We start from the raw sequence: 27008 nt of genomic DNA, 5'->3' as shown, positions 1-27008 counted from the left end.
TAGATAAAATTGCAGTTTGGCCTTTAAAAAATAACAGACGGCCCTTAAAATCGCGCGTTTTAAAAAAATGCATTCTCCTGCCTACGATTTAAAAACACACAGATTTTTTTTACATTTTTATATCGTAATTTTTTAAAAATGCACTCCCAAAAACTTTTTCTAGGTTTGCAAAATCGCAGAGCCAAACGAATTCTCAATATTGTTTCGTCCATTGCATTTAAAATTTGGTGATGACTACAATTTCTATCGTATGTTTGTCTCAAAGATAAACTTTTCATTTCAATTGTTAAGTACAATGGAGTGATTCAATTTCCATTTCCATGTACATACGCACCCTCTAAGTCCAAAACATTGACACTAATCAAATTTAACATTTTCTATCTACTTAAATTTTGAGATAAGTGATGACTTAACCGACATTATATGTTGAGAGAAAAACAAAATGTTTGAGATGTAGCATCAAAGAGAATGAATGCGAATTTCCCTGGAAGATCTTTAATGACTTGATCAGGTGGGCAGGGTGCTTTCGATCTCTTAGTGGCTTTGAGTTTCTCGACCCTTTGACTTAGTATTAGTAGTTCTATTTCTTGAGGGGGGGCAAGGGATATAACTCAGCAATAGAGTGTCACTTGACGTGGTGAACTCGAACCTCCACACTCTTTAGCACGAGATTTTGGGTCTCGCGTGTCTACCATTTCACCACCAAGGCATCTTATCAGTACATGGACAGTTATCTCTCGAGCACTGGTTTTGGTTCAGCCTCAATGGGAAAATAAAACAGAGCACCTAACAACGAATGATTAATCTAAATTCACTTCATCTATGGTGCAATTATGGCACTAGTAATAAGATTTAATGTGTAATACCTAGGTTGTGATGGACTTTCATTTTCATGTGCCCAAGCCATAAAATTTCCATTTGGAAGGTTGTACACCATAGACTCCGGCCAAAATGACTGGATAATCTCCCCTATTTCTTGCCGGGATTTCATATTTTCTAACCTCGTTGAAGGAAGCTTCAGCTCCTCCGGTAGTTTTCCTATTGCTTTTTCAAAAACAACCAACATTTTCAGGCAAGAATTCACAGCTATTGCTCAGACTACAACTAATACATGTACTCTGGAGAGTATGCATGTGGCAGCTATAAAGGTATGGTTGGGTGATACGTGTAATGTGTAACATGCAGGGATAGCGCCAAAAGTGTGGGTTTTTTGCTTGAGGTTTCCGTTGAAGACAACATTCAAATATTTACAAAAGAAAAAATAAAGACAAAGTCGAATCACGCTTGTTGAAAAATTGTAAAATGATTGAACAATTCAGGAAAACATAAAGAGATAGGTATAATTTTATGAAAGAGAGTTAAATATACTTGAATGATGATTGAATGAAAATCTCCTACACAATTAGGGTGCCCGAATTACCTGTCTAGGGCAGGTGAGCCTCGCATTCCCTTCTTTGTGAAGTTTCTGAATTGCACACCCCAATTGTAATTGGTAGGGAATTCCAATCAATGCCGACTAAAACCATGGTGCGGTGATCTTATTGGCATTAATGCAAGAAGGGAAGAGTTCATGAAGGTTGTGGAGGCAAAAAGTTGAGAATCAGAAGTTGGCACAAAAGAATTAATGAAATAAGATTGCTGATTGTAAATTAGTTTAACCCATGTATATATATACAAATCAAAACTGGTTGGAGTATGACATACATCATTGGACCACTCAACTAGGGTTTCACTTTATATAAGCAACTGTACAACCATAATTCAATGGACTTTCCTGCTCAATCTTGGCTACTCGTGGATGGTTGTTTAATATCTCAATTGCACGCTCCTTAACAGCCCCAGTGCCCATCCCATGTATCACAAAGAGAACTGAATACGGCCCGCTTGCAGAGATGGCCACGTCGAGGTGGTGAGAAGCTTCTTCTATTCGCATACCACGTAAATCCACTGTATTCTTTGATGTCTGCACCACTGGACCATAAGCAACATCCTCATCTTTCTTGGCTTTTGGACGATCCTGGAGCTCTTTTCTCTGCTGACCCTACAGTATTGTACAATGGGATCATATTCATGATTGTTGGATTTAAGATAACTAATTCACTAAACAACTGTCACACACACTAGAATAGCCAACCTCTGGAAAGCACTGCAGAACGTACCTGCCGTTTCAGACGTGGGACAGAACTAGTTGCACTTCTTTTGCTACTTGCAATAGATATGATGTTGCTTTTCTTTAAACGGACCTTTATTTTACCATGTTGTACTAGTACAGTTTCATCATCCTCAGGTGCTTCAACTACAGTAGCTAACTTACCTCCCAGTCCCTTCACAAGGACTTGCTCTCCAATTTGTGGTTTATATGATTTGGCATCTGCTTCCCTGACAGAGAAAGCATCACTAGGACAGTGAGCTTTAACAACAGATGCAATCTCTGATTCCGATTTCCTAATCAGCAAATTAAATTGATCAGCATTGGCAGTTCTAAGTTGGTTTTCAAACTCCTGTATCACAGTTTCCAGCTGAGATTTTGCAGTCTTCAATTCTTGTTGGACTCGTTGGGTTTCCCTTGCCCTAAGAGCTGTCTTGCGCATATCAAGATCTTCTGCCTCATCTTGGATCTTCACTCATTAACGGGAAGGAAAGAAAAAACAAAGGAAAAGATAATCAAACAACTATCATAAAATTAATTCAAGAGTGGCAAATCATTACAATTCCAAGTTGCTGTGATTTTAGCTTCATATAAAAAAATTATGTTTGAATTTTAATGTGTGCTCTAACCTTCCCAAATGCCATTTAGTTTCCATCCAAGGTTTAGATTGCTGCTTTCCAAATTTTGAATAAATTAATAAAGGGATAAAATAGCCTCAGTTCTACAAATTTCAAGAAATTTGGCAGTATTCACAATCAAATTATGTTGTCCTAGTTTCTCTTCAATTTAATTTGGCACCCTACTTTAATTAACTCTCAACCAAACGGAAACTTCCAGAATATTAGACAACCAATAAGAAATACCTAAATGAAAACTTGGTCACGGGTTCAATCCCAGCATGCAGATATGGGGTTACACACAGCAGCTGGCCCTACCAAGTCACAAGCATGAGCCATCAGGGCTAAGCCAAGTACCAATAGGACAGCTACATTATGTGTTAAAACTCCACAAACATTTACAGTACAACAAAGGTGCACCCAATAAAGATTTGATTCCCATATTCAGTGAACAGATCCTCAGCTAGGACTAGGTTGTACTTCCAAACATTAATCTCAACCCTATGTTGCACATGGAAAAGAAAGGGCAATTGAGAAATTAAGCACTTTCTGACAGATTAGAACTTCTAAAAATACCTCATGATACAGATCCATAACTTCCACATGAAGAGATGCAGCTTTTCTGGCCTGAGTTTCCAATCTGTTTCTTTCCTGTACTAGTGACTGATATAAGAAACCTTTCCGCTCTTGCTGATTTTCAGGCTTTAACCTCCCCACCCACTGTTGTGCGCGTACAATTATATTTAGATCAAAACCAATTGATTTAGCAATACTTAATGCATTTGAATCACCAGTACTTCCCCAGAGGATCTGATAAGTAGGTTGTAAGGTTTCTAGTGAAAATTCCATGGCTGCATTCTCGAACTGACTATCCTTTTCTTTCAGGAGACTCAAATCCGCATAATGAGTGGTCACAACAGCCAAGTTAACACGGTTTTTGAGATACTGCAAGATGCTAGTGGAAAGGGCCACACCTTCGGAAGGATCAGTTCCACTACCAATTTCATCAATGAGGACAAGTGATTCTTCTGAGGCCACCTCCATCATGTTACAGATCCGCGTTATGTGGCCACTAAAAGTAGAGAGATTTTGTTCCAGAGACTAGAATAAAAAACAAGAGTCAGACTAAACAGGAACAACTAAAAGAACTGAGAATTTTTCTCCCACAAACAAGGTAACAATTACCTGGTTATCTCCAATATCAGCTAGAACAAGATTGAACCATGGAAGGCTTGGGCGGTTCTTAGCAGGCAAAAACATGCCAGCCTTCGACATAAGAGATGCCAGGCCCAATGTTTTCATCGAAGCAGTTTTCCCTCCTGTATTTGGTCCTGATATTACAACCACTCTCTTTCCACATTCAATTTTAATGTCTATTGGCACAGGAAAATTAGATACACCTTCTGACAAGCTTTCAAAAGTCATTGCACCATCTCCATCACCCAACTGAACTGCATTGCCAGAGCTGGATGACAGGACATCTGAAAAACTTCTCAGAGAGGGCTCAAGGAGCAGAGGATGTTGTATACCATCAATATCTACTGCTAACGCATAATCTGCTTCATTAGAATTTAAGGCCTCACAACCCCCTGAAGTGAAAATTGGACAGACCCCATTCATCCACCGAGCATAGGCAGCTCTTGCAAAAGCAAGATCAACTTCTAAAATTCTATCCAACAAATACTTGATCTCTATTTCAGATTCCGCTATTTCAGATGCAAGCAAGCTCAAAATTGCTATCTCCTCAGCTTTCTCAGAGTTTGCAAGCCATACCTCCATGTTATTCAACTCCACTGCCTCTTTCGGTTCCATAAAGTATGTTGCACCAGAACTACTGACATTTAATATTACACCATCTGGGAGTAAGTATCGGTGGGAAGCCCTAATACCCACACACATCCTAGACCGTCGCCTGGTTATGAGAGGCCTGTCGATTGCCCCAGCCTGATAAATCTGAGATGAGACTCCCTTCAACAGAGAATCCAAACTTTCCATGTTCCTCTTCCTTTCTAACCTAATCATCTCCAATTCTTCACTAGCCCTATCAAGGATTATTAACAGATTGCAATCTATGCAAAATCCTATTTTACGCTCTAACTCCACTTGGAAATTGCAGTTCTTAAGTATTTGAAGCAAGGGCAAGTACCTGTTTAAATACAGTTAGAAAGATAAATTTCATTTCTTTACAACATTGAAATTTCACGAAGGCAGCTTCTACGTTTAGTTATGCAAAAGAGTAGGAAATGTGAGCACAGCACTCCATATGTGACAGTACCTTTGATATAAATTTTTATTCTGAGACCCTTACTATGACAGGAGAATCCATTACCATATGATAAATGCTTCTCTCCAGACTGTGTCAAGCAATAAGTATAACCTATCCAGAAATGTATTAGAGAAACTTGATCGCACTTAGAAGCAGCCTTCAAAGCTTTGAGACACCTATTTTTGAAAAAAATAATTCCATCTCTATTGTCTTGAACCATGTAGTAAAACAGATCCAAGAAAATCCAAAATCATGTGCCATTTTTCTAAAAAGAAAGCAAACTCTAATTACAGTTTCATGCACGACCATATCAATCCCTTTTTTTTCCCGATAAGTCAGAACCTACTAACATCTATAACCATATCTCTTCGCTTTCTCAACTATATCTAGCAGAAAAGGCTTAACAACCAACTCAAATTATGTTTTTACCATATCTCTTTCCAGAAACTTTTTTACCTTTCACATACAACAACTTAGTTACTAAGAGATTCTCGATATGCATCTACTATAATCAGAATGTAACTAATCCAACTTGCATATTCGGAACCCACATACAAAAGCTGTAACAAAATTGAGGAAGTTACCTGAACAACTGATAATGAAATCAGAAGCAACAAGAAATTTAAAATGTATAGCTCCATGCACTTGTTGTACCAGTTTAGATACAGCCAGTGACATGGGAAAAGCTAAACAGCCCTCAAGAGTCCTTTAAAGGTCTCCGTCAGTCTTTAGCTTAAATAACTTTATAAAGGTTAAAATCCTCTAAAATCAATGTTCAATTAGGTTGCATTTGAATTTGATGATTTAAAATTAAGGGCTTTGAAGAGAAATTGCTAGTATAAATTGCTTCATATAAATTTTAACAACACATGATTGGCACTGGGGTAATGAACTTGAAATAACACCTTAGACCTAATCATTTCAAATCCACATATTATTTACTCAAACCATTTAAACAGAAACTTTTTTTTTTTTATAAGTAATCGAAATTTTATTAAAAAACAAAAAAAGGCGCAATCCCGGTACACATGAAGTACAGAAGAGAAACACCTAGCTAGAAGAGGAAAAAAGCTTTAAACAAAAACTGAAATTCAAATCCTTCTCTTCATATGATTCCATCCAAATGAATCATTATAGATTTCTGTATCTAATAAAATCAAATAATATGGTGTCATATAGCATAAACTCCACACCCTGAATCTCAATTCCCCCTATGGAAACTATAATACCCAGAAAGCAAATATAGACGCATATCAACAACCCTGAAAACCAGTTAAAGAAGACAAACAAAACCAATACCTCCCAGTTAATCAAAATAACTCAACTTGGTGTTTGTCTACAGAAAAAAATTGATTAGGAAAAAAGTAAACAAACGTCATGAATGCAATACTCGTTATGAGATTGCATCAACACTGTTGAGTATGTCTTGCATTCTGCTCCAACCCACACTCGAGCCAACATGGAATCCCATCGACTGAATAGGGAGATTTTCTGAGTATTAGTCCATGGAGGTCTACCCCGGGGCTCATGACCCAAATTTTTTTATCCAATTTGGATGTTTCGACCTGTCCTAGTATTGTATTATTATGGTTTTTTGAGATAATTCTCATTATATTCTGAGAGGATTTGAGTGGCAGCTCTTGAGATAGTGTGAAAACTGTGTAAGCTTCTCACCTTTGAGTGGATTTCTTCTTGTTATTTTTGTCTATAAACATGCACTTTTAAAATGAACCATAGGCATCTTGCATTTTTTCTGTTTTCTCTATTTCCTTTTTGAATGTTTGTTTAAAATCCTGTGCACAACAAACGTCAATGCCTCCCCTAATAATCTCCACTTAAAGGCCACCTCCCTCACCGCTTCCTCCACTTCTCATCAAGCTCATATCACTTGTCTAGCCTCCTCACATTTGTAATTCTCTTCGTCAAGTTTTCATAAATTCACTTTCACCACATTAAGTTTCAATTCGAAGATAATTTCTCTAATGGCCATTGCTTATGCATTCCATTTCTCTTATTAAATACCAAAGCAAAAGATCAATTCAAACAATGAAACTAACCAGCAACAATAATACTTGTAATAATAACAACGAAGTACCTTCCAGGGAAATCTACGCTCGCAGCCAAGTGCTCCAACTTCTCGATCAATGCCTTGGCGGCTCGCAGCGTGCGCTGCATCGCGCAGAGCTCCGAAATCGTGAGCAACTCACCGGAAACCGCCGAATCCACAATCTCCGAGACGTCCTCGATCCCCGAAAAATCCAACGTCCGAGAATCCACCATCGCCGATGCTTCCACTGCCGCGGCAGTCTGATCCAGAAGCTTCTGGCTCTCCTCCCGGGTTCGGCCGAAGGGGATTTGGGCCTTTTGGACGGCGGAGAACCCCATGGCGGTCGATGTGAAGGTGGAGAGTTGCTTGCAGACCAAGGGCCATTCTAGGGCTTTCAGGGTCTCGGATTGGAGGGTCCTCGAGAGGGTGAGTCGGTGTGAGTTTGCCTCGGCCGAGTTGGGTTTCAGGAGTGCTTTGGGGAAGAGAACTGGGGGTTTTCTAAGAGAGCTGAGGAGGTTGGTGAGTTGCATTGGAGGGGTTTAAGCGAGAGGACGAGTTGAGTCCTCGGTGAGTTGGGGCTGAGTTCGGGTCATCTCCGTCTCGGACAGAGATGGTCATTGGTTTTGCAATTTGCAGGGGCTTTTGAATCTTATCCATTTGAATTGTGGAGGCAAAAGAAACGCTGTCGTGAATAGCGATTCTATTTGTAACATAAAAAAAAAAAAAAAAACGTTTTTTTTCTTCATGGGCTTTTGAATCTTATCCATTTGAATTGTGGAGGCAAAAGACACGCTGATGTGAATAGCGATTCTATTTGCATCAAATCGATTATTGGGTATAAAATAAAATTATCTCAAAGTCCTTGTGATCAGCCTTTTGTTTTATTAAATTTAACTTTCCTTTAATTTGGTCACTCTTTTTTTGTTGGAGTTCTTATAAAATTACAATAAATCTATCCTCAATTTTATTTTATTTTCCATTTTGAAAATTTATTTTATTTTATTGTTTCGTTTTTTTTTTCCATTTTTTACAAGAATTTTCTCAGAAAAATAAATGAAATTTGTAAGGGATTGAATGGAAAAATCAATTTAATAAATGTATCTTATCACATTTCAATGAGTTATAAGACAATTTTTTTGTATTACAAATCTTAATTTGATAAAGCCTAAACCATAGGGACCAATTTAATGATTTTTCCAATTTTGAAGAGTTGTAGCGGCAATATATAGCATGTCAAGGCAACATGTAATAGGATTCTCTCCATTTCTTTTAATGAAATATATACTATCAATTTCAAATAAAAAGTCAAGATTTAAAGTCGGTACATCTAACAGTGTATATGAAGTCAATGTTAACACATCTTTTAAAAAATTAAATAATGTGAAATTATGTACACCATTAAATGCATCAACTTTAAATCCTGACTATAAATAAAGATGATCCATTTTCATTTAAAATGGAAATGATACTGGCAACATAAGTTGCTAAGACAAATATCTAGTAACGCATGACGCTTTTCAATTTCAAGAACGACTGTATCATGTTAGCATAGTAGAATATTGGTGTGGGATATAATATTATTCTTTAGGATATAACACACGAAAGTCGCTTAAATTTCAATCTGGCCCATGTACATCCACCATAACTATAGGTTGAAGCATCACCAAGCAGCATCCAACTTCATCCCACCAGTCACATTTGTTAGTATATAAGACTAACTTAAATTGTTGCTATTCATCAATAAGGAAATTATGCTAGACAAACAACCTTTCTATAGAGAAATAGGAGTGGGATCCCTTGTAATTGTTTACCCAAATTGCAGTCAATCCAGACAGGCAATTAAGAGAAGGCCCGATGAGATCCACCTGCCCGAACAGGTCTCGATGCCCCCTATCTCATGCAGGGGTCGGTCAACGAATTCCAGCCAATCCCAATTTCGAGAAACAAGCCTCAAAGGATTTGGTGCTTTTGAAAGTTGACAAAATATATATATACTTTACAGCAATAGTTAGTTCATTACATCCAACCATAGTGTGCATGTAATTTCAGAAACCTTCTTGGTAAGCCAACAAACTATGCACATCCAAGCCTGAAGCTGACATCAATGTTATAAAAGAACAGTGTAAAACCTCGGGTGTTCATTAGACCAAAATTGCTGACTGGAACAAATGCTGGTGGTGAATTGTATCTCCTGACATTGCCCCAGCCATAACTGGCCCTTGCCTTCAACTGAAACCATGGTAGTCAATGGACAAGAGTTTGAAGGGATTGTCAAAAAATCAAATACTTGAAAAAAGAAATGAAAAATAACAAACCATTGGAATGTCAAAATCAGTTATAATAGTTACTAATAAAAAATGTACACGTGTTTAGTTATTTTTTTGTATTTTCTTTTTGGAGAAGTGTTTTGTTTTTTTAAAAGAGTTTTGTGGTTTGTTTTGAAAAGCGTGTTAGTGGTGAGACCGCATCTAAAAATCTTTAGGGTATTAAAAAACTGTTTTTTTTTTCTTCCCCAAACAGACCCTTTACCTTGCGAGTATTGGAACACCACAGGCGGCAGGAGCATGCTTCCCTTCTTTGTAGACAAGGTTCCCCCTTACAAAAGTTGCCAACACCCTTCCAGATAGTTTTGTTCCCATGTAGGCTGAAATACTCTATACAAAGGAGACGGGAGCACATTATTAGTGACTTCAACATACTCACCTAATAAACAAAAATTAAATATTAAAATGAGAAGACTTCAACAATATGGATCAAGTTCACAACATCTATTTTATCAACTTGATGAGTTACTTTCAAGAAATAAATCTTTCCTACTATAACAGGTTGTTCAAAAGGATTCCCCGTTCTTCCATCAAATAATCTGTTTTTTCCCATATACTCGGGTTCAAATACCCCATGGATTCATTGTTTGCTTACTCGTTTCATATAATTAAGAAAACACTAGTTTTATTGAAGCGTATTGGTCATATCTCTCATCTAAAGGTGCTATTCGATAATGTCTACCTAGCAGATCTCCCGCTAACTCGAGCGAGTATTCAAATATTTGTCCGACATTCATTCATGAAGGTACTGCTAATGGGTTGAAAACACCATATCAACAGGTACGCGGTGGGGATTGTAACTTTCCATGAGTTTCCCATTTTTCACTCAACAATGGAACTTTTCTTGTTTCTTTTTTGGGGGATCGACGAATCAAATGATAATTTTGTTCCAATTTTTGCCGCTTCTTCTCCGTCTGAATTAAACTTTTTCTTGCCATAATGGTTTAGATGAGAAGACTTCAACAATATGGATCAAGTTCACAAAAATAACTTGGCTGGAAGTTTAGATGTCAAACTTTTGGTAAGGCAAAACTCGTAAAAATGCAAGACACGACTCAAAACAATTGATTTTGAGTCTGCATAACAAAAGAGGAATTAGACTAAGGAAGACATACAGGATGCTTAAGGTATACAGGATAGTCATCATTGAGTTCAAACTTCACATCTGGTTCCCATATGACAATATCTGCATGGTTTCCAACAGAAATTGCACCCTGCATGACAGAATCAAATTTTCATGACATGATGCAGCAAGTAATTGTTAGGAAATCATACAAAATTGACCCCTGGCACCAACTCATATGCACATACTTATTTCAACAGGCCACTGTTTCAAGCTTATCAATGCCACTTCAGGAGATGGTAAGATAGTATATGTCAGCTTTGAGCTATAAATTTCACTTTATAGTGACAAAGAATTGTATATCTAAAACACTATCGTAACTAAGATTTTATGACTTCTCCATGGTAGCTCTTTTTATCTTTCATGTTGCATGACAAAGGCTAAGAACAAAGCAGTTTTACTTCAGATATTTCTAAATATTTAGATTACATGTTTGAATCTGGAGCAGAGTGCATGATAGGAAACAAATAACCTAATCACCTTTAGTTTTTGTCCGGCAAGTTTGGCAGGCCTTTCACTCCACCATAAAGCTAATTGTTCTAAAGTTACCCCATATTTCTGCCCGTATAACCATGTCACAGGAAGAACAAACTGTAGATGCTCGCAAAAGAAATGCCAGTTAGTTCTCCAAATCAATTGCAAAAAGCTACATGTGAGCAGACTATCAAATAAATTGAACCAAGAACGTGGTGCATACATTTTTGATTATACTAATTCGCATATATTCACCATCACAATTCTAATGAATTAGTCTGTGCAATGCTTGGTTTGGCTTGAGAATACACACACACACATATATTTCATGAGAATCAAGTCTTTCATTTATAGTTCTTGAGATAGCCAATCAACCACCTCAGAGGTGAGGTTGTCTTTTCTAATCCCTCTTTATGCCAGAGGTGAAACATTATACTATGGCTACTGGGAAAGACACACACACACACAATGACACAATCATATATACACACATTTACACATACGTATATCTAAGTAGTTAATTCTCATATCTCTTTTATTTTGTTGTTATTCTTTATTTCAATCCAGTAAATTTTATTCCATGATACAGACAGAGAGTTTTGCATGTAATTTATAATCAATAATGACAAGGTTCCTCAATTATAAGTAGTAGCTTTTGCCAGTAAAAAGCAGGCAAGCACATTGAGCAGGACAATGAGGTCCAATTCTCACTAACATGAAACCTTGGCCAACAAATCAAGCTAGATACTGGACTGAATCAGTTGCATGATGAACTTGTTGAACATCTAAGACAAGTACATCTTTAAGAATATTCTATATATAACGGCAACTAATCATATTCTTCAATCAAGTTTCAAAGTACTAGAAACCAAGGAATATAATGAATCATCATTGATCCTAAACATAAATACACCAACCTGCAAAGATGATATGCCACCCCAGGCCTTCAAAAAGTTACCATCATCAAGCAGCTTGAGTTCTGGCACCGTCGGAGAATGATCAGAGCTCAACATGTCAATATGTCCTTCCTAAAAATAGATGTAAACTAAGTAGAACCAATTGATGGCGTATAGCAAAACTATGGACTATAAGACCATCATGGAATAGAAAATACCAACAAAGCTTTCCACAGTTTTTCTTTATTGGCTGCATCACGAATTGGTGGAGCACACTTAAATCGAGTATCTCCATCCCGAATCTCTTCTGCTGAGAAAGCCAAATAATGGGGGCACGTTTCAACAGTTATGCTATCACCACTACTTTTTGCTTCCTGTAACAAAACATAGAAACGAAACTAGCATTCTCAGGGGAAAAGTAAAGTTTGTTAAGGATTGACAGGGGTGAATGGCTTTAAGAAAAATCATGTCCCCAACCTTGGATAAAATTAAGGATTCCCTGAAGTAAGTTGAGGTGAGGAAGAGAACGGCAGTCCCAAAGACTTTGAACATACAATGTATTGCAATAAGAAGAATAAACGGTCTTCACTATATCAAAACTGTATACCAATTAATTGCCTAGATTATGTATTTACACCAAAAACATTTATATTGAGAGGTCATCAATGAGTGGTAAGCATATGCAAAAGGTCAATGAGAATTTGCATCTTCATTATTATAAAGCATTATGCCCCACTGGAGCTACATGCATATAAAAGAGTACCTTAATAAGATCTAAGGAAGAACTTGAATCAGACAAGTGAACTATGTGAAGATGAGCTCCTTCAGCAGGGCCGCCAGTCCTTGTTTCCTTTGCCACAGTTACAAGCTCCCTAATAGCTGCCTCCTCCCTGATTTGAAATAAAAAATAATATCGCAAATCATGTAAAATGACATTGATAGAATCAAGCCAACTACAGAAGACTTTCTCCTGAATTGCTAGAGGAACCACTTTCTGATAACTTCTAGGGGGGGAAATACAGTTACCAACTTTTCACAGTTTTAAGGGCATGAAAAATTTTAGAAAGTATTTCTCCTATTTCAAAAGGTGGTCAAAACTAGAGTTCCGCTGTGAAAATATGTATCTATTGTTTATATTTGTGAATCATCATGACTAATACATATATGGTGTGTGCTGGGATATTCTAACATGATCCATGATAAATAAACAATATCAACCAATACTCGAGATTTATCTGCCAGGTTGATGCTGAATGCATGTAAACTAAATCACAGGGTAAGTCTGAATGGGTGATTGGCCAAACCAATATGTACTTTAATCAGAAAGTATTTTATTTCATAAAACTGTTTGTCTTGAGGATCAAGGATAAATCAGGCAATAGCTGAATAGCTTGCTTATTTGTTCACAAAGTCATAAGCAATATCTTACCATGAAGGTGGCCTAGTCTGAAGATAGGTTGAGTAAGAACGAGCATCATAGCTGCCATCTTTAAGTTCCAGGTGGCTTTCAGATTCTTTTTGAATCTCTGCATGTACAAGTAATGGTCTTCTGTATTTTGCAAGTACAGACAGTCCCTCCTGAGGAACAAATAATTGCGTATCTTATGCAAGTATACTAAAATACATAAGTATCGCAAGAGATAGAGACTCAATTTAGTAAAAGAAATCACATCATCCAACCCCTGAAATCATTTCTGCAAAAAGGAATTATATGCAAGCATGAATTCGATCGCAATAAAGGCAACCTAGACCATTACTCATGCAACATAAATGAAATTGTTTAAATGGAAGAGAAGGGGAAAAAAAGGTACAAATAATTTTTTTTGGATATGCAGCACTATAATGAACCAATAAGTCATTAACTGTAACTGGAAATAAATATGTCAGACAGATAGATTATTAATATGAACATTTGGACTAAATAACAGGAAACATACCTTAATATGACTGCCATTTGTCATAGGAAAATCATTGATCCCCGAAGGACACATAAAAGACTACAAAAAACATAGAAAACTTCATAAGGTGATCCCCAATACTACACCTATCAGACAAAGAAAAGTTTGAGTCATGATGGTCTAGAGACTACATGCATACTAATGCTGTCATATTCATCATAAAATAAGTAGTTGTATTATTATCAAAATTGAATGATGATAATGGAATTAGAAACCTACATGATAGATATTACCACAATTTCGCCAAATAGAAAATTCCAAAGATCAATAAATGTTTCTTATGTTTGATATTGGGCCCACAAAGCTATAGTTCATATAGAAGTCAGCAAACTGATTAAAGAAAGGGAGAAGTAATACAATCAAACTTTAGGTATGACAATCCCTCATGAGCACCCAAACTAGCCATATTATACAAAAGTCATTTTATGTAAGGGTATTACATTGACATTGGAAAATTAAGAATCATAAGAGATGAGGAATTGGAGGTTCTGTTGTTCCAATAGGGAAATATTATCACCAGAGTAGTCTTAGTTGTTTACACAGTTCTCATGTGTAAGCATGCGAAGGAGATGCTTACCATGTTATTAACTGCCATGGAAGAAACATATAAAGCTCTAGCAATTACATTTATGCCTGAAATTCCATGAAAAGGAGCACTGGTTGTACAACATAAGTGCCAAGATGGTGGTGGAGCGTGGTCATGGTGGCAGAGATGGCTGTCAAGGTTTGAATCTCAGATCACATCATTAAAATAGAACTCAATTCTTCTCCTCTAGTTCGTGATCTAAGAAAGCATTATCCAACCTTTTGCATGTCTTGAAATAGAGAGGAAAATAAAGACTGAGCACAATAGTTTGCACGTTTTTCGTGGCTCAGAACAACTGAAAGTGATCTTTTATGTATGCTAAACAGTTTTAAAGTTTGTGGGTTGTTAATGTATCAATGAAGTGCATCAATAAACTAACAGTGATCCTGTTCTATGTAGGTTATGTAAGAATGATCAGTGACAACTGACGACACCTGGGAAATAGTTACCTTCAAACCAAGAACACCAGCATTTAGGAGACCCTCAAGAGCACTTGAGTTGAATGCATTTTCAGGAACTAAACCTCCCCAGAAACCTGTTGGTGGTATAGTTAATAGAAACTAGTCCTGGAATTATCATTAGGCTAAGGAATAGTTCCAGGAGCATACCAACATCAACATAAATTCTCCCCTCTGCAGCTTCAATCTGTCAAGCAGAAGCGTTAAAGACAAAATTAAAAAACAGTAGCTAGTTGAAATTATCTGCAACTAGTTACAACCCCCATTAAAATGCATAAGTTCATTTTAAATGAAAAGAAATGGATGCATTATTGCAATATAGAAAGCTCTGTGAAATGATTAAAAAAAAATAAGGGCCAAAACAAAGGAATGCACTGCTGCTCATCTGTCCATACCTTGAGTTTCAAAGTCTCTTGAGACACGGTTGAAGGAAAATTATTTAGAGGCATGTCAACTAATGTTGTTATACCACCTGTAAAAACACAGTGACGCCAAATGATTTGGGTGTGGAACAGAAGAGATTAACACACAAGAGTCAGAACTTCTGGTACTGCATGAGAATTATTTGACATCTAATAGACAAAGGAAAATCAAATTTTGATATTAGATGTTCAAAGGTCTATTTTAGAAAGCTAGTAAAATCAGCAGAAATAATCAATTAGAAAGTTTAATAAAAAAAATTTATGACCACAGGACCTTTGAAACACAAATTTAAATGAGGGAGATTGTCATACCTGCAGCAGCTGCCTTAGTCCCCGAAGGAAATCCTTCCCATTCAGCTCTTCCAGGATCATCAAGATGTGCATGCCTGCCATGAACAAAATCAAAATTGTTTGAAGTTAAAAAAAAAAAGAATATCTTATATCCTTCTTAAAAATAAAGTTATCTTTTCAATACCCCAAATGAAGGCTGGAATTTTCTTTGGAAGCATCCTAATTACATTTAAAGTAATAAATTTCTGAATAACACTGTTTTAAGTTTATCAAATCAACTCACCTCTTATGCACTGCTAATTACTGCCTAACTAAAGTATTTGATGAATAACTCCCAAAAAGACTGCATAGGAGTTCAAGTCATTCTTGCAGGTAATAGCTTATTGGTGGAGAACAATTGCATAAACTCTGTTTTGCTTTTTGAGATAATCAAAATCACAGGAACTCACATTCTGTGAGCCAAAAGATTAATGACAACAAGATACCAAAACGGCATATATCATGAGACAGAAATTTGTAAATCAATATGTTGTGTATTTTGCAGGACGCTAGACAAAATTTGGCACCAGATTTATGCAACCTTTTATTATGCTACATTATATGTACACCATGTGGAAATAGACCAACAGGAAGAGAGAGGTTTTACACAGCTTACACGTCAATCAGGCCAGGCATGACTACAGCCTCTCCATAATCAACTATATGTCCCACCTTGGAATTGCCATGCTCATCCTCTTCTTTAACAATGGATGCAATCTTCCCTTCCCTTATTTCAACTGCCCATTTATGCATTTAGTTACAAAAATGCATTAGTTAAGCTGTAAAATAACAATCTCTGTAGAATGATTCAACATTTAGCATTACAATAACAATAATTAATTAGGGTCCATTTGGATTTGCGATTTCACATTTAAAAATAGTGATTTAAAACGAATTAAGCGTTTGGTAAAATCGCAGTTTAGCCTTTAAATAGTACGTTTTTATAAACATACCTCCCTTTACCTGCGATTTGAAAATACGGATTTTTCCGAACAAAACATTTTCTGGGATTTGGTTTAAAATCAGACTTTCGGCTTGTGAAATCACAATCCCAAATGCTAACAATATAATTGTAAAGGACACAAGTAGATTAGAACAAGGTTCTTATATTCTATAATCCACAATCCTCTGTTTTTCTAGATCTTGGGGGATCAATTAAGTACTAAACAAACCTGCACCAGAAATGACACCTTGTGGTGTCACAATGCGCTTGCTGGTTATCCAATAACTCTGGTAAGGAAGAAGGCTGCACTCCTTGTGATACAACTGACATGAAATATCAAATTCAATCAGCATAGCATTCACGTGAATAATGAAAGTACTCAAATAAGCTTCTCTGTTTTTTGAAAATAGTAAATGAAAAATCCCCGATTACAAGTTTACAACTTTTTTCGGTTTTCAATTTTTTTCTGGGGTGAAATGGGTTTGCTTATTTGAGATTAACAAATCCCAACACCAACAAAACAAAAATCAACTCCATTTTCTCACAAAGCAATATAACCAGACCTTGGAAGAGTTCTGGACGTAGAAAAAGAGCAAAAAAGACGCGAGCAGTGTCAGCAGAGGCAACACCCTCCATAGCAGAATAGACGCCATTTTTCTCTCTCCCACACACACAGTCTCAGTTTGATGCTACACAGGAGACCTCGACGAGGTTGGTGAATTTCCAAAAGTCAAATATTTACGTCACCCGCTGGGGACGGACATGCTTAACGTCGATCGCTTGCCAATGAAATGGCTACAGCACTGGCCATGATGTATTTGCATACATGAGTCTTTGGCTTCGGCTCCTCACGGCCTTGTGGCCCTTGTTGGTGTTATCCGAACCCCGTCTGGTTCTTTTCAGCCTCCACCGGAAGTTGGAACCCGATTCGCCGACCCGTGCAAATTTTTTTCCTTTAAGTCAAATGTTAGGCACGGGAATAGAATACTCTCCATTCATTTATTCATATATTTTTTTTTAAAAAAAAAACTATATGGTGAATATGAAATTAATATGGATACATTTTTTAAAATTTAAAATAATATAAAATCATATACATTATTATATGCATTAACTTTAAAACACCATTCTATTAAAATTTAATAGTGATTTATCTCAAATTCAAGAATAATTTTAAGAGCTATCTTAATTTAAGAGAATAAAAAGATTCTTAATATTACTCATATTTTAATGTAAGAAAAAAAAAAATTAATTTGTATTGTCATAGTAATCATATAGCAGCTTCTTAAATATTATTACTTTAAAAAATTAAAAAAAAAATCCCGAAAAAAAAGGTAAGAAAAAAAATACCCACAACTTGACCGTGGGTATTGAGTGGTCGTGAGTCATCTGATGACGAACTTTTACATTTTTATTTTTCTTCTAATTTTTAAATTATAAAGACTAAAAAGTATTTTTATCATTTTTGCTCGTTGAAGGAATATAAGGAAGATGCATTAACTAAATTAAAAGATTGAAATTCGAAAGACATTATAAATTGTGTGATAAATTGAGAAAATAGAATCCTTTTCCAAGTGAAATAATAATTGGAACAAGGCCTGATCGCATGGATTCCTTGCAGATTCGTTGAGGGGCCAATCAGCGAAACCCACCCAAGTTGAAAAGGAGCACACAACAAAGACAAAATATACAGTCGGACAGCACTCTTCTCAGTCCTATAATGCTTTATATTAAATCATGGACTTTACGTAAAAAACAAACCCATTTAAATGATTAATGTTTTTGGTAAGTAATTTATTGCTATATGATTGGTAAGGATTGGAATCTGAATCAAAAAAAAATATTAAAAAAAAATCTACATGAATATTCTAATACGGTGTGTTGGGAATAATTTCATTATTCAATAGTACTGGCCATCCCCTCCCTTCCTCGATCTGTGAAGCCTACATAGAAATAATTGAGCAAGATTCTCCCTATTTGAACTAAAGAACTTGCGCCATCAAAAATCCAGATCCAGAGAGAACAAGACAGATAAAAAAAGAAAAGAAATTGATCTTCGAGATGATAGACATAAATAAATCTTCTGAAAAGAAATAATCTTCTTCTTCTCCCTCAGGAGCTACGGGCCTATGAGCCCACGTTGGCTCATGAGGAAACATGGGCTCGTGGGCCCGCCATATATGAGTCTGCAAAGAAGGGTATTCGGGAGTCCTGTGATAGGAACTCTCGGTGACATAAGCCAATACAATATTCAATAATTCAAACTATATGCTACGCCTTTCTTAAATACTAGAGCTACCACTAACTTGCTGCCAAATAACTTCCCGTAGATAACTGCCCACTACTATCGATCATGCCCACTACTAGATAACTGCCCACTACTAACAATCATGCAATCTTCTACTAAGATTGCATGTAACTGCCTTCCCTGTCTCCCCTGCTTTCTAGCCACTTTCTGATGGTGTTCCCGCACATGCTGGCAGCTCCTCATGCAGTGCCATATAACGTGGGTTGGGGTGAGGTGTACGAGTGGTCCGTCGTGGAGTGCTATCATTCGCCCTCCCTGGAAGAACAGCCTTGTCCGCAAGGTGGATGGACGAAAACTGTTGTTGAAGCTGATCAGGGTCTTCCCAAGTGGCATCCTCGAGAGCCAAATGTTTCCATTGGACCAACGCTTCAGTGACAAACTTGGTACCTCGTTTGACCCAGCGGTAGTCGAGGATCTGGAGGGGTTCAATGATTGGCCCAGTGTCTTCCGAGAATGGAGGCAGTGTAGGAGATATAGAGGTGTCATTCCCAATTTTTTTCTTTAGGAGCGAGACATGGAACACATTATGAACCTTTGACTCCATTGGTAGCGCCAGGCGATATGCAACCGGACCAACAGCTGCAGTAACCTGAAAAGGCCCGAAATATTTGTTTGCCAGCTTCTGATGTGCTCGACGGAAGACACTTTGCTGGCGGTAAGGTTGTAGTTTTAAATATACCCAATCACCCACTGTGTATTCCATTTCCCGGCGCTTGGCATCCGCGTATTGCTTCATGCGATTATTGGAGTGAACCAGATGGTTCTTCAACTCTCGAAGCAACTCATCCCGGTTCTGCAGAGTGTGGTCAACCTCGCTGACTGGTGATGTCCCAACCAAGTAGTTAATTAGTCGCGGTGGTGCTCGACCATAGAGTGCTTGGAAAGGTGTTGTACCGATAGAAATGTGGAAGCTGGTGTTATACCAGTATTCTGCCCAAGATAGAAAAGACTCCCAAGACTTGGGATGCTGACTAGTGAAGCAACGCAAGTATTGTTCAAGGCAGCGATTGACAACTTCCGTCTGACCGTCTGTTTGGGGATGATATGCCGAACTCATTTTCAATTCCGTGCCTTGAAGCTTGAAGAATTCAGTCCAGAAGGAACTGATGAAGATTGGATCGCGGTCACTTACTATTGATCGTGGAACACCATGCAACTTGACGATTCCGGAGGTAAAGACCGTAGCTATCACCTTAGCTGAATATGGATGGCCGAGAGCAAAGAAATGGCCATATTTAGTTAATCGATCCACAACCACAAGAATGGAATTCTTCCCTGCAGACAGGGGTAAGCCATCGATAAAATCAAGGCTAATATCTTCCCAAACCTGCGTTGGAATTGGCAGAGGTTGGAGAAGTCCTGCTGGAGATCGGGCTTCATGTTTATTTTTTTGGCATACATCACATGCTGAGACAAAAGCTTGGACGTCAGATTTCATAGCAATCCAGTAGAAGCTTTGGGCTAACCTCTTTAGAGTCCGCAAGATTCCAGAGTGGCCTGCGAATTTGGAAGAGTGGAATTCCTGGAGGATTTCGTTTTTTAGTGCGGATGTGGGAGAGATGACAATGCGTCCCTTAAAAAATAAAACGCCATCCTGCACCTTGTAGTGGGGCATAGTTGCTGGAGTCTGCTGCAATTTTTGGTGAATTGCTAGTAGATACGGGTCAGTGGCATTGAGTTGCTTTAGATCCTCCCATAAGCTGAATTGAGGTCCCGAGATTCCATCCATTGTTGATCCTGTGATGGATAGCAGCAAGGGGCTGTGGGTCATTCTAGACATGGCATCAGCAGCTGAATTGGTGCGTCCCGGCCGATAAACAATTTCGTAGTCATAGCCTACTAGCTTGGAGACCCATTTCTGCTGCTCGGGAGTGACTATGCGCTGCTCCAACAAGAACTTTAGGCTTTTTTGGTCAGTTTGGATTTGGAACTTCCGTCCTAGGAGATACGGTCGCCACGTTTTTATGGCTTCCATGACAGCTAACATCTCTTTTGCGTAGATTGCCCATGCCCGTTTAGTTGGTCCAAGCGCCTTGCTTAAGAACGCAATGGGACGCTTTTGCTGGCTCAAGATTGCTCCAATACCGAATTCCGAAGCATCTGTTTCTACAACAAATAGATTAGTAAAATCAGGTAAAGCCAAGACCGGGGTTGTGACCATGGCATCTTTCAGTTTGTCAAATGCTGTTGCAGCAGCCACGGTCCAGCCAAAATTCCCTTTTTTGAGAAGTTCTGTCAAAGGAGCTGCTATTGGTCCATAATTCTGCACAAACTTGCGGTAATATCCTGTAAGGCCGAGAAAGCCTCGCAGCTCCGTGATCGTTTTGGGTGGTGGCCAAGATTGCATAGCCACGATTTTTCGGTTATCAACTCTAACGCCTTCTTGAGAAATTATGTGCCCGAGGTAGTCCACCTCATGAGAGCCGAATGTGCACTTGGAGGGCTTGACATAGAACCTCTGAGCACTTAAGGTTTCAAAAACCTTTCGGAGATGTTCTACATGCTCGTCCCACCGTTTGCTGTACACAAGTATGTCGTCAAAGAATACCAATACGAATTTTCGCAAGTAAGGTCGAAATACCTCATTCATGGCTGCTTGGAACGTGGAGGGGGCATTGCAAAGGCCGAAGGGCATTACGACATACTCATAATGGCCACTATGAGTTCTGAATGCCGTTTTGTGGATGTCGTCGGGGTGGACTCGGATTTGATGATAGCCAGCCCTTAAGTCCAATTTAGTGAAATGGACAGCCCCATGCAATTCATCTAGCATGTCATCCACTGTAGGAATTGGAAACCGATCTTTAATGGTGACTGCATTAAGGGCCCGGTAATCAGTACAGAAACGCCATGATCCATCTTTCTTTTTCACTAGGAGTATTGGCGAAGAGAACGGGCTGGTACTTGGCCGAATGAGCCCAGTGTGTAACATCTCGATCACTTGTCGCTCTATTTCATTTTTTTGACAATGAGCATAGCGGTAAGGTCGAACGTTGATCGATGTATGCCCTTCTTTCAATGGAATTCTGTGATCAAAGATTCGTGAGGGAGGGATGTCCTCTGGCTCTTCGAGGAGGTGCTGGAATTCCCTGAGAAGGTTTTGAATTTCAGGTGCTGCTGGGGCTGCATCTGTCTTTGTTTTTGCCACGGGTACCACAGCAAACAATTCCCCTCCACCTTGCACTTCTCGGTCCATAGCCTGAATTATTATCTCCCGCGTAGGCTGCACTGTCTGGGCTACTAACCTGACTGACTGATTTCTCCATTGGAAACTCATTGTCATTTTTTTCCAGTCGCATAGCACGGGTCCGAGAGTTTCGAGCCACTGGACTCCCAGTACTATGTCTATCCCATGTAATGGCAAGGAATATAAAGTTGTAGTAAACTGGAAACCTTGTATGGAAATGACAACATGTGTATACCTTTCAGTGCACCGAAGCTTTTCCCCGTTCGCCACCTTGACTGTGAATTCCTCCGCTGGTGTTACTGCCAGTTGTAGTGCAGGGGCTACTTTGTGGTCCACAAAGTTGTGGGTAGACCCACTGTCGATAAGGATCACCAAACTTTTCCTTCCGATGGCAGCCTTGACCCTCATGGTTTTAGGCCCATTGCAGCCGGTGATGGCATGAAGCGAGATGAGAGGTTCTTCTTCCTCAGCACAATCATTCCCTTTGGATGCCCCTGTGAAGTCTACAAGCTCATCATCTTCTTCAGTGGCATATGCTTCAATTAAGAAGGTTTGTGGTTTTTGACACCGATGTCCCGGCGTGAATTTCTCATTGCACCCAAAACACAGTCCTTTTTCTCGGCGTTTCTGCATCTCCTCCCAAGACAGCTTCTTGGCAGCCCCAGAAGAATAAGTTCTGGAGGTCGGTATAGCGGACGTTGCTCCTGTGTGCCCGGTGGTAGTTGCTGCCTGCCCAGTAGTTTTTTGCATGAAGCTAGTGTACGTCGCTCGTGGACCATCACCCCGTGGGTTCTTCCGGGTTTTGGAGAGGTTTTCGTCCCTCATGCGCGCCAATTCAATAGCGTCACGAAGGGTCTTGGGTTTGAACATACGCACTGCTGAGACGATGTCTGATTTCAGCCCTCCGAGGAATGCTCCTACTAGTGCTTTTTGGCGCCAGCCATCCACCCGATTCGCCAGCCGCTCGAATTCCTGCTGGTACTCACGCAATGTGCCGGTCTGCTGTATCTTGGTGAGAGCTTCGTCGTAGTCCTCCATCTCGGTAGGTCCAAACCGAATCAGCAACTCGTGTTCAAAGGCGTCCCATGTGATGGGGGCCTGTTCTTCCTTGTACAGCTTTTGCACCCACTGCCACCATTGGTTGGCTTCACTTTCAAGATGAAAGGCTGCCAGTGACACCTTCTGTTCCTCGGGTATTTGCTTGTAGTCAAAGTACTGAACAACCCGATTCAGCCATACATTGGGGTCATCTCCCGAGTATCGTGGGAATTCCAACTTAGTGTAATTGCTCGATCCTTTAGAACCATTTGAGTGCCCGGAATTATGATTTCCGTGGCTTTGAAATGATCCCTTCTCCTTGTCTGTTGATGACTCGCCCTTCTCAAAACCCTTAAAGAAGAGTTCCTTAAGCTCCACAAAGCTGGTTTGTGACTCCATATTCATCTTCTGCACGACTTCCTTCAGCTCTTGCATTTCTGATTCTAACTTCTCGATACGATCCTTGTTGGTTGCCATGGTCGAAACCTGGCTCTGATACCAAGTTGATAGGAACTCTCGGTGAATTGAACGAAATGAAAGATAGTTTATAGATAAGACTCCAATTAGGGAATGGAGGCAACCACAAATGACATAAGCCAATACAATATTCAATAATTCAAACTACATGCTACGCCTTTCTTAAATACTAGAGCTACCACTAACTTGCTGCCAAATAACTTCCCGTAGATAACTGCCCACTACTATCGATCATGCCCACTACTAGATAACTGCCCACTACTAACAATCATGCAATCTTCTACTAAGATTGCATGTAACTGCCTTCCCTGTCTCCCCTGCTTTCTAGCCACTTTCTGATGGTGTTCCCGCACATGCTGGCAGCTCCTCATGCAGTGCCATATAACGTGGGTTGGGGTGAGGTGTACGAGTGGTCCGTCGTGGAGTGCTATCATCCTGGGAAGGTATCGTCCCAGAACTAGCACAATGGACTGGGAATTTGTTACACCCGATACCGAATATTTGAGAATCGCTTGCCCGTCCCTAGAAATCCGAGATTAATGTCAATCTCGAATTTGTTGCCATAAATCTCATCATGATACCATTAAGGGAAGAACTCCGATTCAGAAGGTGGATGATTCCATATTGAGGTAGGATTCTGGCGGCACTCCTAGGTTAAGGGAGAAGAAATAGACGAAACCCTAAAGCAACAGAGGTTTTCTGGCTTAAAGCCAACGTTAACTTATGCCTTCAGTACTGCTGTATTGGCCTGCTGCTATGGAACCACTTGGCATTAATTAGTTCCTTTCTTTTTTCCCCAGCTCCTCAGGCATTAACTAATTCATATACAGAGCAAGACATAGATAATGGGAACGTATTGGATGGACCCCTAGATCTTCTGTCGAAGAGGAGACTTGGAATGGGAGGAGGTTATGGCAGATGGTAATGGGAACATATTGGATGGACTTCCTCTGTCTAAAAGGGAACAAACTAGAATTGAAATTGCAAATGAAACAATTCAGGATCTTCGTATTAAGGGATCCAAATGTCTCGTCGGACGACTTGGAGTGCCTAAAAAACTCCATAAGGAGGCGTTTAAGGCTAACCTACTTCGAATATGGAGACCTACAGGCAGAGTGCAATTCAAGGAGGTTCAAGAAAATTTGTGGTTTTTCGAGTTTGAAGAGAACGGTGATAAACAAAGGGTCATGGTTGGAAGACCCTGGTCTTATATCGGACTCTTCATATTTTGAACGAGTTTGATGGGCGTCTAGTTCCATCTCAGATGGAATTCTCGTCTTCTCCTATTTGGCTCCAAATTCATAACATGCCATTAGGATGCATGAACTGAGCGGTTGGAACCCAAATAGGGAGTTCATTAGGGAAGGTAGAAGACGTAGCAATTGCGGAAGATGATGTGGGATGGGGTCGATACCTACGGGTGCGAGTCGTGATTAATTTGTTCCAGCCCCTAGAATGAGGGCGGAAGTTGATCATTGCAGGGAACTCTTGTTGGGTTCCTTTCAAATATGAGAAGCTTCCAATTTTCTGCTTTAGATGTGGTCGTATTATTCACGGTCCAAAAGGGTGTATGGAGATTACCAACAGAAAATCGAGCCATGACGAACATGCAGAGAGATGGGGAATGTGGCTCCATCCAGATGAGATTTCACGACGGACGGGGGTCAATGAGGGCAAGACAGTAAACGGGTCTTCCTCTCCGGCTTTCTCCGACCACGGACAAACGGAGGACGAGTCGACGAAGATGACTCCAGGAAAGGGAAGTCAATCTAAAGCGGGAGAATCGACAGACAGTGCTGAATCTTTTCCACGTCCCAACATGAAATTACGTTCCCCACGCTTAACGGTCGACCCAGATTTTGCTCAAAATGGAAAGGAGGAGGACTTCAAGGAGAATTATTTTCGAAATCCAAAGGAAGATCGGGCAACTGATATGACGGTTATGGTTGGCGATATAAACGTTGAAGATTGTAATGTGGTTAAAGACGAGAAAGGAAACTCCGTGAAAGGGAAATTTGAGAATGGAAAGGCAGGCTCTCCCACAAAGAAGGCAAACAATCGGCAATCTCATACTTTCAATAATAAGTTTCCAGTCATCTCTTATGGAGATAAGGCGGCGGCTGTTGAACAGCTCCGCCCGAAGCAATGAGATGCCTAAGTTGGAACTGCTGGGGGCTTGGGAACCCCCAGACAGTTCGAGGGCTTGGCCTATTGGTGAAGAACAAGAAACCCGACTTAGTTTTCTTGATGGAAACTAAGTTAATGCAGAGTAGGGCTTCTTTTTTAAAATCAGTTCTTGGCTTTGATAATATGTTTGTGGTGGACAATAAGGGTCGAAGTGGAGGCCTCATTTTGTTATGGAATTCAGAGTGGTAGATTTCTATCCGGAATTACAGCAGACGGGACGTTAATGCTTCTATCCAAATGGGAGTTTCAGGTACTATTTGAAAATTTACGGGCTTTTATGGCCACCCTGAAGTTGCAAAACGTCCTGAAGCTTGGGCCTTACTGCGGTGCCTTTCTCAGATGTCACCTACTCCGTGGCTATGTATAGGTGATTTTAACGAAATCATTTCAGGGGCTGAAACAACAAGTAAGGCAGTTCAACCCTGTGGGCAGATGCGGATTTTTCAACAGACTTTGGAGGACTGTCAGTTGTTAGACTTAGGATTCAGTGGACCACGGTTCACATGGACTAATGGACAGACGGGAGACGAATTGACTTTGGAAAGGTTGGATAGAGCTTTTGCTAATCTGATTGGTGCTGGATGTTCAATGTGGTTGAAGTTGTTGTCCTACCACGGTGCTTCTCAGACCATAGTCCGTTGTTGATCTCTCTCTCTCATAATCAAGCAGTACGGTGGCAAAAATCTAAATCCTTTCACTTTGAAGCCAGTTGGACAAAACACCCTGATCACATGGCTTTGGTGAAAAAGGTGTGGCGTGTGAAGGAGTCCTCTGGAGATAAGTTGGGGGTAATACACAGGAAGCTCCAAGCTTGCCAAAAGACCTTGCAACAGTGGGTCCGAAAATCATGCAATCAAGGAGAAGCAATAATTCAAGAAAAATTGGGGAGTCGCAAGATCTCCAGCAGCTAGTAGACCCGAGGTTGGCAGAGGAAGAGATGTCTATAAAAAGAAGACCTGAATGTGTTGCTGGATCAGGAGCCAAACATCTCTTCCCTTAGAATCTACTATGGATAAGTTGCTGGACAGAGATGTGCGAGGTTGGAAGGTTGATCTACTTCGGTTCAATTTTACAAGAACAGAAGTTGAAGTCATCTCTAATAAGACTAATATTCTAATCTGTCCTACTTTTCAACCCGACTGTTTGGTCTGGAAGGGTACGTCTAATGGCTCCTTTTCAGTCCGCAGTGCCTACCACCTTTGGAAAGAACTTCAGCAG

The 27008-nt window shown here is 39.4% G+C and overlaps 2 protein-coding genes across 2 annotated transcripts; both read right to left on the bottom strand.

The window, feature by feature from the left end:
• Window positions 1-1649: 1649 nt before the first annotated feature.
• Window positions 1650-7740, bottom strand: LOC133868760 (uncharacterized). Its single transcript, XM_062305756.1, has 5 exons — window positions 7128-7740; window positions 3952-4912; window positions 3343-3867; window positions 2160-2618; window positions 1650-2041 (listed from the first exon to the last, which is right to left on the bottom strand). Exons 1-5 carry the CDS (start codon window positions 7607-7609, stop codon window positions 1730-1732), a joined length of 2739 nt encoding a protein of 912 aa, XP_062161740.1. The 5' UTR covers window positions 7610-7740; the 3' UTR covers window positions 1650-1729.
• A 1054-nt stretch (window positions 7741-8794) lies between these two features.
• On the bottom strand, window positions 8795-17561 carry LOC133868724 (allantoinase). Its single transcript, XM_062305704.1, has 16 exons — window positions 17157-17561; window positions 16823-16916; window positions 16267-16387; window positions 15633-15706; window positions 15294-15370; window positions 15049-15085; window positions 14890-14975; window positions 13834-13893; window positions 13326-13474; window positions 12660-12786; window positions 12115-12270; window positions 11918-12028; window positions 11007-11117; window positions 10519-10617; window positions 9609-9733; window positions 8795-9308 (listed from the first exon to the last, which is right to left on the bottom strand). Exons 1-16 carry the CDS (start codon window positions 17244-17246, stop codon window positions 9305-9307), a joined length of 1521 nt encoding a protein of 506 aa, XP_062161688.1. The 5' UTR covers window positions 17247-17561; the 3' UTR covers window positions 8795-9304.
• Between the last annotated feature and the right edge of the window lie 9447 nt (window positions 17562-27008).

This window comes from Alnus glutinosa, chromosome 5, assembly GCF_958979055.1.
Source record: "Alnus glutinosa chromosome 5, dhAlnGlut1.1, whole genome shotgun sequence".
NCBI classification, from domain to species: Eukaryota; Viridiplantae; Streptophyta; class Magnoliopsida; order Fagales; family Betulaceae; genus Alnus; species Alnus glutinosa.
The sequence above is the reverse complement of the archived record's forward strand: the minus strand, read 5'-3'. Positions and strand labels throughout refer to the sequence as shown.